This window comes from Zalophus californianus, chromosome 17 (assembly GCF_009762305.2).
Source record: "Zalophus californianus isolate mZalCal1 chromosome 17, mZalCal1.pri.v2, whole genome shotgun sequence".
Taxonomy (NCBI): domain Eukaryota; kingdom Metazoa; phylum Chordata; class Mammalia; order Carnivora; family Otariidae; genus Zalophus; species Zalophus californianus.
Window position 1 is genome coordinate 46,173,468 of NC_045611.1, and position 19,233 is coordinate 46,192,700.

The 19,233-nt window shown below is 52.3% G+C and overlaps 1 protein-coding gene across 1 annotated transcript in view; it reads left to right on the plus strand.

The window, feature by feature from the left end:
• RYR1 (ryanodine receptor 1) overlaps nt 1-19,233 on the plus strand; it is a 107,375-nt gene that overhangs the window by 82,118 nt on the left and 6,024 nt on the right. Inside the window, 8 exon segments of the mRNA XM_027617543.2 lie at nt 9,307-9,648; nt 11,935-12,111; nt 12,113-12,742; nt 13,406-13,482; nt 14,038-14,191; nt 15,221-15,307; nt 16,299-16,550; nt 17,343-17,473. Of these exon segments, the coding sequence (XP_027473344.1) occupies nt 9,307-9,648; nt 11,935-12,111; nt 12,113-12,742; nt 13,406-13,482; nt 14,038-14,191; nt 15,221-15,307; nt 16,299-16,550; nt 17,343-17,473 (1,850 nt within the window).

Below are 19,233 nucleotides of genomic sequence, written 5' to 3' on the forward strand. Positions count from 1 at the left end.
CACCATACATTACATCATTAGTTTTGGATGTAGTGTTCCATGATTCATTGTTTGCGTATAACACCCAGTGCTCCATGCAGTATGTGCCCTCTCTAATACCCATCACCAGGCTAACCCATCCGCCCACCCCCCTCCCCTCTAGAACCCTCAGTTTGTTTCTCAGAGTCCATCGTCTCTTATGGTTCATCTTCCCCTCTGATTTCCCCGCCTTCATTTTTCCCCTCCTGCTATCTTCTTCTTTTTTTTTTTTTTTTAACATATAATGTATTATTTGTTTCAGAGGTACAGGTCTGTGATTCAACAGTCTTGCACAATTCACAGCGCTCACCGTAGCACATACCCTACCCAATGTCTATCACCCAGCCACCCCATCCCTCCCATCCCCCACCACTCCAGCAACACTCAGTTTGTTTCCTGAGATTAAGAATTCCTCATATCAGTGAGGTCATATGATACATGTCTTTCTCTGATTGACTTATTTCGCTCACCATGACACCCTCCAGTTCCATCCACGTCGTTGCAAATGGCAAGATCTCATTCCTTTTCATGGCTGCATAATATTCCATTGTATATATATACCACATCTTCTTTATCCGTTCATCTGTCGATGGGCATCTTGGCTCTTTCCATAGTTTGGCTCTTGTGGACATTGCTGCTATAAACATTGGGGTACATGTACCCCTTCGGGTCCCTACATTTGTATCTTTGGGGTAAATACTCAGTAGAGTGCAGTTGCTAGGTCGTACGGTAGCTCTATTTTCAACTTTTTGAGGACCCTCCATACTGTTTTCCAGAGTGGCTGCACCAGCTTCATTCATAACTTTTAAATGATCCTTCTCAGAAAAGGAAAACCATCAACAAAATGAAAAGGCAGTTTATGGAATGGGAGAAAATATTTGCAAACCACAGATATGATAAGGGGCTAATATCCAGAACGTGCAAGGAACTGACACAACTCAACAGCAGCAACAACAATAACAACAAAAACCCAAATAACCTAATTTTTAAATGGACAGAGGACCTGAATAGATATTTTTCAGAAGACATACAAATGGCCAACAGGTACATGACGAGGTGCTCGAGGGGCGCCTGTGCGGCTCCGTCGGTTAGGTGTACAACTCTTGATCTCCACTCAGGTCTTGATCTCAGGGTCGTGAGTTCGAGCCCCATGTTGGGCTCTGCCCTAGGTGTGGAGCCTCCTTAAAAAATAAATAAATAAAAGGAAACAAAATGATTCTCTCGAAGAGATATCTGTGTTTCCGTGTTCATTAGAGCATTATTCACAGTAGGCGAGGTACGGAACTAACCTATGAATGTGATATATAAAGGACTATTATTCTGCCTTTAAAAAGAAGGAAATCGGGGTGCCTGGGTGGCTCAGTTGGTTGGGCGACTGCCTTCGGCTCAGGTCATGATCCTGGAGTCCCTGGATCAAGTCCCGCATCGGGCTCCCTGCTCAGCAGGGAGTCTGCTTCTCCCTCTGACCCTCCCCCCCTCTCATGTGCTTTCTCTCTCTCATTCTCTCTCTCTCACAAATAAATAAAATCTTAAAAAAAATAAAAAAATAAAAAATAAAAAGGAAATCTTGTCATTTGCAACAACATGGATGAACCGGGAGGGCATTATGCTAAGTGAAAAAAGCCAGAAACAGAAAGACAAATGGTTCATGGCATTACTTACATGTGGAATCTTCAAAAAAAAAAAAGAAAGAAACTGGTAGAAACAGAGAATAGAAAAGTGAGTGGTGTGAAGGGCTCGGGGGTGGAGGAAATAGGGAAAGGTTGGTAAATGGGTACGAACATTGAGTTATAAGATGAATTTTTAAAAATATTTTTATTTATTTATTTGAGAGAGAGAGAGCACATGAGATGGGGGGAGGGTCAGAGGGAGAAGCAAACCCCCCGCTGAGCAGGGAGCCCGATGTGGGACTCGATCCCGGGACTCCAGGATCATGACCTGAGCCGAAGGCAGTCGCCCAACCAGCTGAGCCACCCAGGCGCCCTATAAGATGAATTTAAAAATGAAATTGGTACAGATCTCTCCTGACTGTTCAGGGCTTCACACATAACAAGGTTTGATGTCATATACACATTTTATTGCTCAGTATCTCTGTGTCACAAAGTTACAATCTGTAACTTGAAAAGTGTGTTGGTTTTGTTTCCTAATAAAGAATACATTCACATGATTTAAACAGCAAAAATGTAACAGGGTATGAAGTGGGAAGTCTCACTCCCACTGCTTTCTCCGTCTGTATCCCCCCTCCCCCGACCTCCCCGCTGCTGTGAGTAACATTAGTTTCCTTTGTATCCTTGCATCATTGCATCGATGTTGTTTTTCCCCCAGAATTTGTTATTTTCTTCCTTTCTTGCATAACAGGCAGTGAACTACATACACTGGTCTATATCACTTAATAATATATTCTGGAGATCAGAGAGTGACCTCATTCTTTCTCTACAGGTGCCCAGTATTTCATCTTATGTATATATTATGGTTTCTTTGATTATTCTTTGTTGACAGACACTTGCTTCGCTCCTAGTCTTTTGCTTTTACAACTCATGGACAGTTGTGCAAGTTGTGCACTGTACAAAGGTACAATTGCTAGCACAGATATTGTAAATTTGTACTGCAAATTTCCAGCAGGTGGGAGTAAGTGTGCTGAGGAAGGCCCCATTTGGACCACTAGCAATGCTGGCTACAATGAATCCCCTCGTACATAATGTCATTCTTTATGTGTAGTTATGTCTAAGAATATATAGTTCCAAAAGCAGGATTTCTGGGTTAAAGAGTAAGTGCATTTGTCATTTGGACAAATTTTGCCCTCTGTTTCTCCCTCTCATTAAGCAACACGTGAGAGTGCCTGTTCCCCACAGCCTCGCCACCAGACCACACTGTCAAATATTTGGACTTTTGCCAATCTGATAGGTGAAAAACAATATTGCTGTGCAGTTTAAGTTCACATTCCTCCTGTTATGGGTGCAATGAAGCATATTTTTCTGTTATTTCTTTTGTATTACCTGTTCAGTGAACTGACTATGTCCTTGGCTTATCTCTCTATTGGGATGTTGGTATTTTTCTTCTTGATTTTTAAGAGCTCTTCATGTATTAGGCTGGTTATAACTTTGTTAGTGATAGGAGTTGCACCTGTTTTTCCTAGTTCACCATTTATCTTTTGACTTTGCTTATGGGGTTATCATATATTTCTTGGCCTTGCAGAATACTTTGGTTTTCATGTAGAAAATCACTTGAAATATCTTATTTTTAATGAAATGGGTAATACAAGAATACATTCTTCTTGTAAAGAAACTCAGAACTTACTGCTATGGTTGAGATCACTTTTGGCCCCCACCCCCAATCCTGTTCTCATCCCACCTCTCCAAAGACCTCCCCTGACAGCCACTTTGTGTCTCTCCAGATGTTTACTTCTGGGAATCCCTGTTCATACATGCTGCATTTTAAAAGTATAGCATTGTTATCTGGTTTCCCAAGTTCTTTGTTGTTGACAGAGTTCACACTTTGCAAGGCATATCTTCATTGATAAGTAAGTACTTTGCAGATTCCACCCAACATCTACTGCATTTTAGAAAGCCCTCTCTGGTCGCTGAAGACACATTTCAGGCTATTAACTTATTCTTGGTCAGTACTGTTTTGAGGTTTTCCCTATTTTTTTTTTTTTTTTTTTTTAGTCTAAATATTTTTGGGTGTATCTCATAAGTTCATCCATTTAAAATGTATAATTCAATGGGCTTTTTTGGCATATTCACAGAATTGTGCAACCATAACTACAATCTAATTTTAGAACATTTTAATCACCCCTTTAGCAGTCACTTCCCATTTACCACCCACCCCCCACCCCCCCCCGCCCCAGGCCCCTGGCAACTGCTAATCTTTCTGTCTCTATAGATTTGCCTGTTCTGGACATTTCACATAAATGGAATTGTATAATGGATGGTCTTAAAAGACTTTTCTTTTGCGGCTCAGTCGGTTGGGCGTCTGCCTTCAGCTCAGGTCATGATCTCAGAGTCCTGGGATGGAGTCCCGTGTTGGGGGGGGGGGTCCCTGCTCAGTGGGGAGTCTGCTTCTCCCTCTGCCCCTCCCCCTGCTTATGCTCTCTCTCTCTCTCAAATAAATGGATAAAATTTTTTAAAAAAGACTTTTATAAGGAAAATTACTTTTCCTTTTATAATAACAAACCATAATGTCATTTTCATTCCTAACCAAAAAGGGAATAAAAAACCAAACAAAAAATATCCACAATTTGTTAAGTCATCAAATATCTACTCAATGTTCACATTTCCAAATCTCATAAATATCGCATATACTTTAAGAAATGTTTTCTGGGGGCACCTGGGTGGTTCAGTCGATTAAGCAGCTGATACTTGATTTCGGCTCAGATCATGATCTCAGGGTCTGAGGATGGAGCCCTGCTTCGGGCTCTGTGCTCAGCATGGAGTCTGCTTCTCCCTCTCCCTCTGCTCCTCTCCCCCCCCATAAATAAATAAAATCTTTAATGAATTTCATTTATTTTTAAAGATTTATTTATTTAGTTACTTGTCAGAGAGAGAGAGCACAAGCAGGGGGAACAGCAGGCAGAGGGAGAAGCAGGCTCCTCGCTGAGCAGGGAGCCCCATGTGGGGCTCGATCCCAGGACCCTGGGATTATGACCTGAGCTGAAGGCAGATGCTTAATGATGAGCCACCCAGGTGCCCGGCAACTGGTTATTTCTTTAAACCGCCTTGTATCTACTGCTTCCCCTCCAGCACTTTTCCTTTTCCTTGTAGTTGATCTGCTGGAGACCCAGGTGTTTGGCCCTATAGAGGAGCACTCTCTGATAGAAATACAGTGTGAGCAGGGCGCCTGGCTGGCTCAGTCGGTAGAACATGCAGCTCTTGATCTCGGGGTCGTGAGTTTGAGCCCCTGTTGGGGATAGAGTTTACTTTTTTAAAAATTTAAAAATACACTGTGGGCAACATGCATAATTTAAATGTTTCTAGTACCCCTGCTTTTAAAAAGCACAAAGATGCACGTGAGGTCATTTTCTTTTTTTAAAGTTTTTTATTTATTTGAGAGAGAGAGAATGGAGAGAGAGAGAGCACAAGAGGGAAGAGGGTCAGAGGGAGAAGCAGACTCCCTGCTGAGCAGGGAGCCCGATGCGGGACTCGATCCCGGGACTCCAGGATCATGACCCGAGCTGAAGGCAGTCGCCCAACCAACTGAGCCACCCAGGCACCCGAGGTCATTTTCAACAGTGTATTTTATTTAACCTCATATAGCCAAAATACCATTTCAACATGTAATCAATATAAAAAACTCTTCCACATCTTACATTCTTTTTTTTCATGCTAAGTCTTTGAAATCCCACATGAAATCTCAGTTTGCACCTGCTGTGACTCAAGGGCTCAGCAGCTGCAAGTAGCCATTGGCTCTCACTGGGAAGTGTGTGTCCTGTTTGTAGAGTTTCCCACAGTTTCCATCCGGCTGAGGCAACCTCATTGTGTCATGTAGTGTGTTCCTCCTTCCCCCTGTGTTTCCTGTAAACTGAGACTTAGGTCAGAAGCCCATCAGATGCAGGTTTGGATCTGTTTGTTTTGTTGGCACATCCTCTGTGGAGCTGCCTACATTCACCAGGAGGCAAATCCTTTCCTGTTATCTCTCCCCTGCTGAGGTCAGCAGCTACTGATGTTTGACACCCAGACACATTAGTGCGCTAGAGATTGCAGAATGACGCCATTCCCATTTTTGTTAATATTCTCATTTCTGAGGGGCCATTTATCAAGCATCGTATGGTTTCCTAAACACAAAGCTTCATAGGATTCCCAGACTCTTGACAAATATGTGTTTCACAACATGCTTTTTGGTTTCCTTATGGTTTAAAAGGCAAGGTCAGGATTTTTTAAAGGACTTTTTAATTTTCAAAAACTGTAACGAAGGGACAAAGTCTTCTCTGCTTTCAAGATGCTTAATTCACTTGACAGATGTGTCCTGAGCATATACTGTGTGTAGCAGCAAGCAGAACAGACAGAGACCCCAGAGCAGATAGCCCAGTGGGAAGGGGCAGATGAAAATAACTAAAAAGCGGTACCTGGGGGGCTCAGTCAGTTAAGCGTCTAACTCTCTTGATTTCGGCTCAGGTCATGATCTCGGGGTTGTGAGGTTGAGCCCTGCAGCACTGGGCATGGAGCTTGCTTAAGAGTCTCTTTCTGCCCCTCCCCCTCCCTCTCTAAAAGAAAAGAACTAAACAAAATAATTTCAGGTTATAATCTGTAGTCTGAAGGAAGTGAGCGGAGTGGTGTGTGAGACAGCATGGGTGGAATAAGCCCTGTCAACTGGGTGGATGGGGGAGGCCTTTCCAGAAAAGAGCATCGAAGCTGAGAGCTGAAGCGTACCATGTGGAGGTGGTGGCATCCCAGATAAAGGCGACAGCAAGTCTCAATGCTGAAAGGTGGGAACCAGAGGGGTGGCAAGGGGGCCAGCCTGACTGGAGAGGGCTGTTGATGGGGAAAATGGAAGAGGTAAAGTGCAAGAGGGGAGGGAGGCAGCAGACGTGCAGGGCCTGCTTGGGTGCAAGGAAGACTCGAATTTTTAACCTGAATGAGATGGAACCAAGGGACGATTCTGAGCAGGGAGAGGTGTGTCCTTAGATGTTTATAGGGTCCCCTGGCTGTGTTGGGGGGAGCAGACTGGGGATAGAGGGGGAGCAGGGAGAACAGGGAAGAGGTTGCTGTGTGAGTCCGGGGGGAGAAAATGCGGGACCAAACCCAGGGTGGGCCCGTCGAGGGGGCAGATGTGCGTGGGTTCTGGATCTGTGAAAGCAGAGCTGACAGATTTGCTGATGAATCAGGTGTGGGTGGTGAGATAGAAAAGAGGAATCAAGGATGACTCAAAGGTTTTAGCTTAAGCAGCTGGGTGGGGAGCGATGCTATTCCTGAGATGGGTAAGGCAGTGGGAGGAGAGGTTTTGAAATCAAAAGTTCAGTTTGGACCATTTCCAGTTTAGGGTAGAGATCCACAAAAAGATGTCAGATAGGGACTTCAGCTGTCAAGTGTCTGGATTCTGGGGAGAAGTTAAGGCTGAGATGTAAATTGGGCAATCCTTGGTGTGGGACAGTGTTCAGAGCCTTGGGCCTCGATGATATCTCCATGGAGGGTGTGTATCCCAAGAAAGGGGGCAGATTCCAGGCCTGGTGCCCCCAACCTTTAGAAGTCTGGAATAAAGGAGGACGCCAGTGTAGGAAGCTGATAGCAGTCAGAGAAAGAGGTATTTCAAAAGAAGGAGAGTGGGCAAATGGATGATGACAAAGAGAGACGCGCAGATCACAAGAGCAGAGTCCAAGGCTGAATGGAGGGGATGGAGTCCCAGGCCTCCCCATAGAGAGGGGGTCTTTTATGAGGGACGGTGACACACTGCATCATAAGTGGAGGAGGCAGGTCGGTGCAGCAAGGGTAGATGGTGAGGAGTTCCTGTGTGATTATGTCTCCACACTCTGTGGTTTCTAGAGCCCTTCATGATTTGCAAAGCATGTTACTCATTTAGAAAGCATTTTGCAAAGTTCTTGGCTACAAAGCACTTTTTAGAGCTACAAGATTTTGCTTCTGTTCATACCCCAGAGCAGCATTTCTCAGACTGCATGCTGCAATTCATCTGTGGGTCATGAAATTAATTTAGTGAAGTCATGCCCAGCATCTTTAAAAATAAAATGGAATCGAACACTGCAGAGAGTGTTGCATAGTGAAAGTCAGAATTGTATCATGAGCCCCTTTCTCTGGAGTCACCCTACAAAATGCATTCTTACTGTGAGTGCAGTCAAAACATTTGAAAAACTGCTCTAGAGAACTTCTTGCAAAAAGAGCACAGGAGGTCAGCACCAAACTGTTCAATGAAAGTGTTGTCTGTAAAGTAAAAAACTGGAAACAACCTAAATGTCCATTATCAGGAGGATATATGGTGTTGCATTTATTAAAAATACTACACAGCAGTAAAAACGAATTCGTTTGATCCATATATCAACATGGATAGACCTTGAAAACATAGTTGAGTAGAAAAAGCAAGTTTCAAATTATATGATTATAATAGCAATTCTTTAAATAAAAAAAAATGTACAGGATACTATGTATTTTCATGAGAAAATGCCAGGATATAGGTAGTAGAAGTATTGAGACATGTTTAGAAGGATAGATCATCTCCAGGACAGTGGTTACTTTGGGAGAAGTTGGGGGTGGCATGGGGTGTGGTGTGGGACAAGAACGCACAGAAGGCTCCAATCATACCTGTAATGTTTTAGTTCTTAAATACATAGTATTTGAAAAATATGTCCGCATGAGCATTTAATTCTGGGGTGATGGGCATAGGACTGTTTGTTTCCAGTTGAAATTCGCGCCCTCCACCGTGTCAAGTGTCAATGATGTACTTGCTGGAAAGGGGTGGGGCAGCAGGCCTTGGGGGAGGTTTGGGGTAGGAGGAGACATGGATCAGTCAGGGGCCCTAGCGTGGAGGGGCTGTCCTGGAGGAGAGGGTAGTTACCTAACTTGGAGATAGAAGCAGCTGTTTGGGCAGGGCTGTAGGACTGACTTTTGAGGGAGAGACATGACCATCTCAGGGAAGAAGTCAGGGAGAGCAATGCCTCGGCTCCATTCTCTTCCAGTTCCCTGACTCCAACTAGACAGACCCTGCCTGCAGCCACAGGGACCCAGAGAGCCTCTGGGACAGACCATAGGAGCCATCAGGCGGGGAGGGTAGACCGCAGGCGTGCAGAGCACATGGAGAGCCTGGGGCAGCATTTCTTTACCATTCTACACAAGTGCTGAGTTTCATCAATTCCATCTTACCATCTCTGGAAAAGGGATGTATCTTACAGTGGATGGTGGCTCGGCTTTGTGGAAATGCAGCATTCTGGTATTTTGATAGCTGGTACAGCCCTATCTGTGCCAACCTGCCGGGGTTTCAGCCTTGGGTGCTGGTTTTGATTCTGGAATTTTCTGTCTTTTCGAAAAATCCATAACCTTTTAAAAAAAGATTTTATTTATTTATTTGAGAGAGAGAGACACAGTGCGAGAGGGAACACAAGCAGGGGGAGTGGGAGAGGGAGAAGCAGGCTTCCTGCTGAGCAGGGAGCCCGATGTGGGGCTCGATCCCAGGACCCCGGGTTCATGACCTGAGCAGAAGGCAGACGCCTAACGACTGAGCCCCCCAGGCGCCCCTCCATAACTGTTTTTAAGAAGAGCACCGCGGCTCCCCAGGGCCAGCTCAGCCCTGCCCACCCCCAAGCTATGACCTCTCTGACCTCTGCCGCTCACCCTTGCCCGCCCCCAGGCCATGGACAGCCAGAAGCAGTTCACGGGCCCCGAAATCCAGTTCCTGCTTTCCTGCTCCGAAGCGGACGAGAACGAGATGATCGACTGTGAGGAGTTCGCCAACCGCTTCCAGGAGCCAGCCCGCGACATCGGCTTCAACGTAGCCGTGCTGCTGACCAACCTGTCGGAGCACGTGCCCCACGACCCGCGCCTGCGCAACTTCCTCCAGCTGGCGGAGAGCATCCTCGAGTACTTCCGGCCCTACCTGGGCCGCATCGAGATCATGGGCGCCTCGCGCCGCATCGAGCGCATCTACTTCGAGATCTCGGAGACCAACCGCACCCAGTGGGAGATGCCCCAGGTTGGCCCGCCTGCGCACATGCATGCTCGCCTCCCCCGGCTCCAGCGCATGCTCCTTGCACGCTTGGACCCCACAGGGTCAGGTACCCGCTTTGTACAGCCGCTCTGCAGTCCCTGGGGGGCTCTTGCTCTGGCCATGCAAGTCCATGCCCACCCTTTTGCATCCATGCTATGGGCCCCGCGGTGCCCTTGCACGTCCCGGGGTCTCCCCTGCCCACTTCCTGCAAATTTAGCCCGGAGATGGATGGACACCCCTGGCACATACAGCCGCGTGTGCTGTCCCCACTGGCTGCTTGAACACCATGCCTGCCACTTGCACACTCAACGCTGGGAGCTCTAGTGTGTCCTTGTAATTCTGTTCACAGCCACGCGGTCGCGTAACGGAGCACGTTGGTTATACGTGGTTATGCACCGCTTGCTCATCTTCCCGGTAGCCCCTGGTGTGCCCTCTCTGAGCCCTGGCCTACTCATGCCCTCTCTTTCACACACTCACCTTGGACGCTCCGGGGCACCTAGTTATGCTGGCCTGCCCCTAACCAGTCACCACACGTGCCCCTAGTTGCTCTCAGGTCCCAGCACACGATGTCCACGTATTGGGGGTCCACGTGTGGGTGCACACCTCTTGTACACTCACCCTGAGGATACAGTCCTGGCACACTATATGGTTGTCCACCCCTCACTTACTCACCCCCTTGCATACCCTGTCTGGCATGCCCATGATCACCCGTGCACACTTGGATCACCCTCCATCGCACCCCCAAGAGCCCCCGAGTGTCCTCGGTACCGCGCCTATCCTTGGCCTGATGTGGCCTGTCTCGGCTTCTCAGGTGCCCTTACTCACTTGCCCCAAGGGCACACTCGTGTGGCTCCGGCAGGCCCCCAGCCCACCTCACACTTAGCTTGCATGGAGCTCCCATTCCCTATTCTCTTGCGCTTCCCTTACATTCATACTTCCCATTTGTTCCTTACCTGCACATTCCTCCCACATGGTCTTACACACCCTTTCCCATCTCACACTTGTAGCCCATGAGGCTTGCATTCCCATCACCCCCTCGACAACTGGACCCCTCATGTCTCCTCACTGACACCTGGCTCAAGCACACCTGGGCTCATGTCCCACACTGAACCCTGTCCTCATATTCTGGGCCTGACTGCACCGACTCCCAGGTCCCCCTTGCACACTCATGCCTGCCTCACGTGCACTGGTGCTATGAATTGTAGGCCCCTCCAGCACTAACACTCCCCTCCGGTTTGGGCCCCAGGCCCTTGCATGGCTGCCCTGTGTGCCCATGTCCACCGTGGACACTTGAGCCCCACACGGTGGCATCTTTCCCACATCCTCCTATACCGCCACCCGATTCCCCCCTTAGTCCCTGGTGCCCACTCACAAGGCTCTTGCACGTCGGCCCCTTCACATACTCCATAGGGCCCCCCTCAAGATTTTGCACATTGACCTGTGTCCCTTGGGGCCTGATTGCATATTCTCCACCATCACCAATCTGGCATAAAAGTGGTTGCACCATCCTTGCACGCAGGATGTCTGCCACATCTCTTCACCTGCAGGAAGCCCCGGCTCACCACTGGCCCTTCACACTCTTGTACAAGCTGTGGGAGCTCCATCGCCCCAACCCCCGCCCCTCACATGCTCCCCACATGCACACTCTTTCTCTCCATTCCTCCAAACACCCAGTTCTGCCTGCTCACCCCCTCCCATTCCCACTGCCTCCTTCTGCCCGAGGCCATGTATGCAGGGTGGACCTCCAGCACTCTGCAGCCATATAATAACAGCGAGCACTATGTAGTATTCATTAGGCGCCGGGCACTGTTCTCATCTCTCAGCATCTCTGAACTCACTGAATCCTCACACCAATAACTGAGGTCCTATTATTATCCCCCAATTCGGAGGGGGGAAACCGAGGCCCAGAGAGTTAACGTCTAAATCAACCAGCTACTCAAGTGGCAGAATCGAGGTTGGAACGCAGACAGGCTGCCCGGCTGCGGGACCTTTGCCCTCCACCACTACGCTCCATCGCTCAAAGGAGCGAATAGCCTCGATTCTGGAGCCAGCTTTGTGGGGACTCCAATCCTCCAGCTGCCACCTCTCGGCGGCGGCACCCCGAGGACGTGACTTGCTAGGCCCTCCATTTCCCCAGCTGCGAAGTGGGGAGCCGAGCCCCTGGTCTAGGACCGATGGGGAGGATTCAGTGAGATCCCCGCTGTCACACGCGCGGGGCAGGGGCTCGGCGGCCCGCGCGCTCACCCCGTGGCGCCCCCGCCCCGCGCGCAGGTCAAGGAGTCCAAGCGCCAGTTCATCTTCGACGTGGTGAACGAGGGCGGCGAGTCCGAGAAGATGGAGCTCTTCGTGAGCTTCTGCGAGGACACCATCTTCGAGATGCAGATCGCCGCGCAGATCTCCGAGCCCGAGGGCGAGCCGGAGGAGGACGAGGACGACGGCGCGGCGGAGGGCCGGCGCCGAGGGCGCGGAGGAGGGCGCGGCGGGGCCCGAGGGCGCGGCGGGGCCGGCGGCGGCGGGCGTGACGGCGCGCGCGTTGGCGGCGGCGGCCCGGGCGCTGCGCGGCCTCAGCTACCGCAGCCTGCGGCGGCGCGTGCGGCGGCTGCGGCGGCTCACGGCGCGCGAGGCGGCCGCGGCGGTGGCGGCGCTGCTCTGGGCGGCGGTGGCGCGCGCGGCGGGCGCGGGTGCGGGCGCGGCGGCGGGCGCGCTGCGCCTGCTCTGGGGCTCGCTCTTCGGCGGCGGCCTCGTGGAGGGCGCCAAGAAGGTGACGGTGACCGAGCTCCTGGCCGGCATGCCCGACCCCACGGGCGACGAGGTGCACGGCGAGCAGCCGACCGGGCCCGGCGGCGACGCGGACGTCGAGGGCGCGGGCGAGGGCGCGGGCGACGAGGCGGAGGGCGCGGGCGACGAGGAGGCGGCGGCGCACGAGGCCGGCCCGGGAGGCGCCGACGGGGCCGTGGCCGTGGCCGACGGGGGCCCCTTCCGGCCCGAAGGGGCGGGCGGCCTCGGAGACATGGGTGACACGACGCCCGCGGAGCCGCCCACGCCCGAGGGCTCCCCCATCATCAAGAGGAAGCTCGGGGTGAGAGGGCCCGCGGGGCGGGGGAGTTGCGGGGTTTTGGAGACTTCGGGCATAAGAGGGAGAACCGGACGGGGAGGGAGACTCTCAGAGACAGAGAGAGAGGGGAGAGAGCCCGAGAGGGAGGCCCGCAGAGACAAACCAGAGAGACACAGACCAGGGATAGAGAGACGCCCGGAGAAGTGGACTCAGAGATGGAGACCCTAAAACAGGTAGTATTTCTGGGAGACATCAAGATATCTGCAGCCAGAGAGAGGAGAGACTCCGAAACCTAGTGAGAGGGGAAAGGGGACCGGGAACTAGAACAGCCCGGGATAGGGTCAGGGCCGCTGGGAGAGCCCCTCAGAGATACACAAGTGGTTGTGAGGAATCAAGTAGCCCCCATCCTCAGGCCCTCCGTGCCCTGAGTGCCACGGGTGTCAAGGCGATGGGAAGCCCTGGGGAACAGGAGCTCCACTTGGAGTCAGCCTGACTCTGCACAGTGCTTTGGCAAGGCGCTCCACTTTCCCGAGCCTCAGTTTCCCCTCTGTAAAACAAGATTCAAAATCCCTCTTCTGATGGGAGGAGAGGAAAATGTAGGTTGCCCAGGAACAAAGAGGAACAGGCAGAGGCGCTCCGAGAGGCGCTGGGGTGGCAGCTCCTCCCTGATGCTTGCCCTGCTTCCAGGTGGATGGAGAGGAAGAGGAGCTGCCTCCAGAACCAGAACCCGAGCCCGAGCCCGAGCCTGAGCCCGAGAAAGCCGAGTGAGTGGCCTTGGAGTCCAAGGGGCCCGGCCCCTATCATTGCCTCCCTCCTGGACCGGGAGCCTCCTGAGGTCACGCTGTGTCCTCAGCCTCATCCAGACCAGACTGGGGCCCAGAGGAGGGGCTCTGTCAAAGGGAGTAGGGAAATGAATGCTCCTCTCTTACCCCAAGCCTTCCTGTGGGCTGTTCCCTCCGCTCAGAGCACTTTCTCCCATGTTCATCTCGGTCTCCCTCCTTCCCATTTGGGCTTACGTGTCTCCTTCTCCAGGAAGCTTACCTTGACACATACGCCCCACCACCAAGTGGAAGAGGTGTTTCTGGGGCTCCCACAACCCCCTGAGCGTCCCCCATCCCAGCCCTGACCACTCTGGGCTGCCACTGCCTGGTGACCAGTCTGTACCGCCATTGGACTGAGCCCCGTGAAGACAGTGACTCATCACTGTGTCCCGAACACCAGACCTGGGCCAAGCATGGGGTGGGCCCCCAGTGCATGGCTTCGAATGAATGAATGGATTGCCCGGGCACCTCTTCACTCTTTCTGTGTCCTGCCTGCAGTGCTGAGAATGGGGAGAAGGAAGAAGTCCCCGAACCCCCACCAGAGCCCCCCAAGAAGATGGCACCTCCTCCACCCCCTCCAAAGAAGGAGGAGGCTGGAGGCGGGGGCTTGGAATTCTGGGGAGAACTGGAAGTGCAGAGGGTGAAGTTCTTGGTGAGGACCCCACAAGGGGGCTTGCTGACACCTCCTCTCCCAGGGAGACCCCTCGGTGCCTTCACACCACCTCTCTTCTGCACCCCGTTCTTGAGCTCACCTGTGCCAGGCTTATCTCTCAGAAGAAGCCAGGCTGGGCACAGATGTCCCCAGACGGAGTCGGGACCTGGTCACAGGGCAGCATCTTAGGTGGTCCCCCGCTTGGCTTCTCGGCCTCTCCCTGCTCAAGATCCTTATTCCAGCCTCCATACCTTTGCTCATCTGGGGCCACCTGCCTCAGCTTCCCACCCCCATGTGCTCTCCAGAGCTAAATCCAACCGAGGCCATGCTTCCATTCCTCCCACCATGGCCTGTTTCTTGGTTCTCAGCCTTTGGGTCAGAGCCACTGCACCGGTCCCAGCCCCTCCCGTCCGAGGTTGGGAGAACTCATCTCATCCAAGCCAGGAAGGAGGGAGGGAGTTTGGGAGGGCAGGGCTCAGGGCTCCACCTGTCCTGCCTCCTCTCCAGGCCCAGCCTGACATGAGGGGCTGAAGGAAACCTGTTGGGGCGAAGGTGGTCCAGCGAGGATGCATGGGAAGAATGAGGGACAGGGAGAACAACGGAGAGAAAAAGAGGGAGGGAGAGATGGAAGCGAGTGTCCTCTGGGCTAAAGCAGACGGGGCAGCCTCACACAGGAAGCAGCATACCAGAGCGGTTGGGAGTGCGGGCTCCGGAGGTTAGGTGCCTGGCCTCAAACCTCAGGTCTGCCACTTCTTGGCTGTTTGACCGTGAGCAAGACATGTCACCTCCCCAAGCCCCGGTGTTCTCATCTGCAAAATGGGCAGATCCACCGTGCCCGCTTCGTGGGGGATGTGGTGAGATCCATACACGTTCGTGTGTATAAAGCTCTTAGCACACGTCCTGGTATACAGTAGGCACTCGATAACTAGGTTGTGGGACCAGGTTTTGGATTGGTGGGTGGACGATGGGGCGAATTCTCCAGGGAAGAAGGTGGACTGTGAGCTCTTTCTCTTTCTCTCCTCATCTTAGAACTACCTCTCCCGGAACTTCTATACCCTGCGATTCCTTGCCCTCTTCTTGGCCTTTGCCATCAACTTCATCTTGCTGTTTTATAAGGTGCTGGTCACGAGGGGCCTGGAGGACCAGGCGCTTAATCTGGGCTGGGGGACGGGGCGGCTCAGCCCCTACCAGGTTCCCAGGGCCCCCACAGTGAAGGGACAAGGTGTTGGATCAGGGGTGCTGGGGAGGTTCGGGCTGGACACCTGGATCTTGGGACCCCCATGGGAGCATATGTGGGTATCGGGGTGCCTTGGGACAGATGCCTGACCATCTGCAGGAGTTAGAGCAGGGAACCAGTTCCGGCTTCCACGCTCAGCTCTGCCACTCGCCAGCCCCATACCCCTGGGTGTGGGACTTGGCCTCTCTGCAACATGCACTGATTCAGTGGAGCTTCTTTGCTTTCGCCTAAGCTAAAGAGAAATCTGTGGGGAGGAGGAAATGAGCAGCTCATGGAATGGGAGGAAGGGGCTAAGAACCAGGCCTCCTGAGAGACAAAGGGGCCCCTGGGGTCTTGCCAACAGGATAGAGAAGCGGTCTGGCTGGCTTCTGTGGGACCAAATCCCAACTCCACCACCCACTGGCTGTATGATGTTAGGCAAGGGGCTTAATCTCACTGCCCCTCAGTTTCCTCATCTGTAAAATGGGACACTGACAGTATCTACCTCTGAGAGCTGTGGGGATTACAAGAGGATTAGCGTGTGTAAAGCACTTAGAACAGCACTTGGCATATAGAAAGTACTGTGTAAATGTTAGCTATGCCTAATTTCAGTATTCTTGTTAATATTGGTGGTCAGTCTCTTTAAGGCTCCGCTGTTAAGGAGAATCCGCTCCAACGGTTTCCGTCGCCCTGTCAGTCCAACAGTCAGCTTCCCAGGACAGAGTCTGGTTTGCTAGCCAGGGTTCCGGGCCCACCCCTCATCTTGACTGCCAGTCTCACCGAAGTTGTATCTGACTGTCCCCCCAACCAGCCTCAGGCATGGAGGCTGCTAATTGTGTCGGTGGGTTCTGGGTGTGGCAGGCCCTGACCGACCTCTGGCCCCCCTTTCAGGTCTCAGACTCTCCACCAGGGGAGGGCGACATGGAGGGCTCGGCGGCCGGGGACCTGTCAGGTGCAGGCTCTGGTGGCGGCTCTGGCTGGGGCTCGGGGGCCGGCGAGGAAGCGGAGGGCGACGAGGATGAGAACATGGTGTACTACTTCCTGGAGGAGAGTACGGGCTACATGGAGCCGGCCTTGCGTTGCTTGAGTCTGCTCCATACGCTGGTGGCCTTCCTCTGCATCATTGGCTACAACTGCCTCAAGGTGGGTCATGACCGTGGTTCCGGGGCAGGGGCTTGTCGGGCAGGGAGAGGTGCTGGGCCACTGGCTGCGAGGGTGTAGGGCAGGGGCCGGGGATCTCCCGTGGCGGTTGGGACAGAGGGGGCCTGGAACTGGAGTAAGGGCTGGGGGCCTGAGTACAGGATTGGGGTCTTCAGCAAGGACACTGTTCAAACTGGGAACCCATGTGGGTCACGGCTGAGGAGCCAGGGCCTAGGACCAGGTTAATTTCTGGATCAAGAGGCAAACTTTGTCACTGTGAATATTGTTTTCTATATACTGATCAGTTGGTGAATGAAGGTGTGTGGGGAGTCTGTGGGGTCTCGGACATAACATAGGTGCTAACAGGGGAGTGTGGATTCTGACATAACGATCCCTGAGGTTTGTGATGCCCCAGAAGGCGTGTTATGAGAGCTTCAGTTTGGGTTCCAAGGGGTCTGTTTGAGCAAATCTTGATACTTTACTATTGGAGGGATAGAGTTCTTTTGGCTCAGAACTTTTGCATATGCTGTTCCCTCTGCCTGGAATGCTTTGCCTCACTTCTGGCTCCTTTCACCTGCCTCTGTTTTATGCAGCCCCCCTCCCTGGGGAAGCCCCAAGGCTGCACCAGGCACCACTTCTGGGCTCTCCTGACTCGCTCCCATCCCAGCCCTGGCCCATCTGCCCTGATTGCTCTGGGGAAGCTCCCAGACGTGGGGTCTCACCCCGGCGCCAGCAAGATCTCCCAGCTCCCGCCAGTGCCTGACACCCACCCCTGTGCCTCCCTGCACAATCCAGGTGCCCCTGGTGATCTTCAAACGGGAGAAGGAGCTGGCCCGAAAGCTGGAGTTTGACGGCCTCTACATCACGGAGCAGCCTGAGGATGACGATGTGAAGGGCCAGTGGGACCGGCTGGTGCTCAACACGCCGTAAGGCCTGGCGACCCCACCTCGGGGCGGGTGGTGGGGGGACAGAGCTGGGGTTCCACTCCAGGCCGGGCCTGGGCTTCAGAAGACCAAGGTTCCGGTCACTGCCAGCCCTGACTCAGGTTCCCCAAGCCTGTCCGTAATACGGACAAATTTCCCCAAGTGTTAATGTACGGGTGCTGGTGACACATGGAGATCCCTGGGGCCCAGACCCTGGAGATTCTGGCTCAGTGAGTCTGGGGTGGGGCCCAGGAATCTGCATTTAAACCCAGCCCCCATGTGTGATTCTTACCCAGCTGCCACGAATAGGTAATAGGAAATCATTGCATTTTTAAACTGACCCCAGAGAGGGAACGACGAGGGTGTGGGAGAGCAATGTGGTGGGACTCTGGACCCCCAAATTGCACTCCCAGCCCACTCTGTCCCCAACGCCCCCACCCGCCCCGTCAAGTCCCATTTCACATGTTCATACGGTGGGGCCGCATCCTATCTAGAATAAGAACACCAGATCAGGTTCAAAGCCTGGGTTGGCCACAGCCTAGCTGGGAATTCTTGGTCTGGTCACTTAGCCTCTCTGTGCCTCTGTTTCCTAATCTGTGAAAAGGAGGGTAAATAATAGCACCGAGGGTCTTGTACTGAAGAAACGAGTTCGTGTAGTTTCTGGGGCACAGTGAGTCCTAGATAAGTGTTGGAAGTTATTTTATTATGGGGTCCTGCCCAGGAGAGGTGGTGACAGGAAGGGAGAGAAACCACACCAAGGACATCCTGTGCTCTCATTGTCACCATCAAAGGCACATCTGACTTCTACACATTTAAGCACACGTGCTTAACAGAGAGAGTCAGGGAGAAACGTCTGTTTATTCTTTTTTTTTTAATTAATTAATTAATTTATTTATTTATTTATTTGAGAGGTGGGGAAGGGCAGAGGAGGAGGCAGAGGGACAAGCAGACTCCACACAGAGCGCAGAGCCTGATGCAGGGCTTGATCCCAGGAACCCGAGATCATGACCTGAGCCGAAACCAAGAATCAGGCACTTTACCAACCGAGCCACCGAGGTGCCCCAGAAACATCTGTTTAAAGTTGCATTTAGGAGCGCCTGGGTGGCTCAGTCGTTAAGCGTCTGCCTTCGGCTCAGGTCATGATCCCAGGGTCCTGGGATCGAGCCCCACATCGGGCTCCCTGCTCCGCGGGGAGCCTGCTTCTCCCTCTCCCACTCCCCCTGCTTGTGTTCCCTCTCACTGTCTCTCTCTGTCAAATAAATAAAATCTTTAAAAAAATAAAATAAAATAAAAATAAAGTTGTGTTTGCCCCTGCACCTGGGCTCAGTCGATTAAGCGTCTGCCTTTGGCTCAGGTCATGATCCCAGGGTCCTGGGATCGAGCTCCGCATCAGGCTCACTGCTCAGCTGGAAGCCTGATTCTCCCTCTCCCTCTGCCACTCCCCCTGCTTGTGCTCTCTTGCTCTCTGTCAAATAAATACACAAAATCTTAAAAAAATAAATAAAGTGTGTCTGCCCAAGACCTTGATTTCTAAATACCATTTCCCACAAAAAGGAACCACGCTCCTTGGAGAAGTGGCAGATTTCAGGGCTGGGGCGGGGAAGTGCAGCAAGCCAGGGTTACCTTGTGTCAGGAAGCAAGGATGTGCTCAGTGGGAAGCAGCATCCAGAAGGGGCTCCTGGAAGGGGCTCCCGCTGGACAAATCAGGGGCAATTTGAGCCTCAGTAAGGAGAGCAAGTGCCACAAATTGAAACACATCAAAC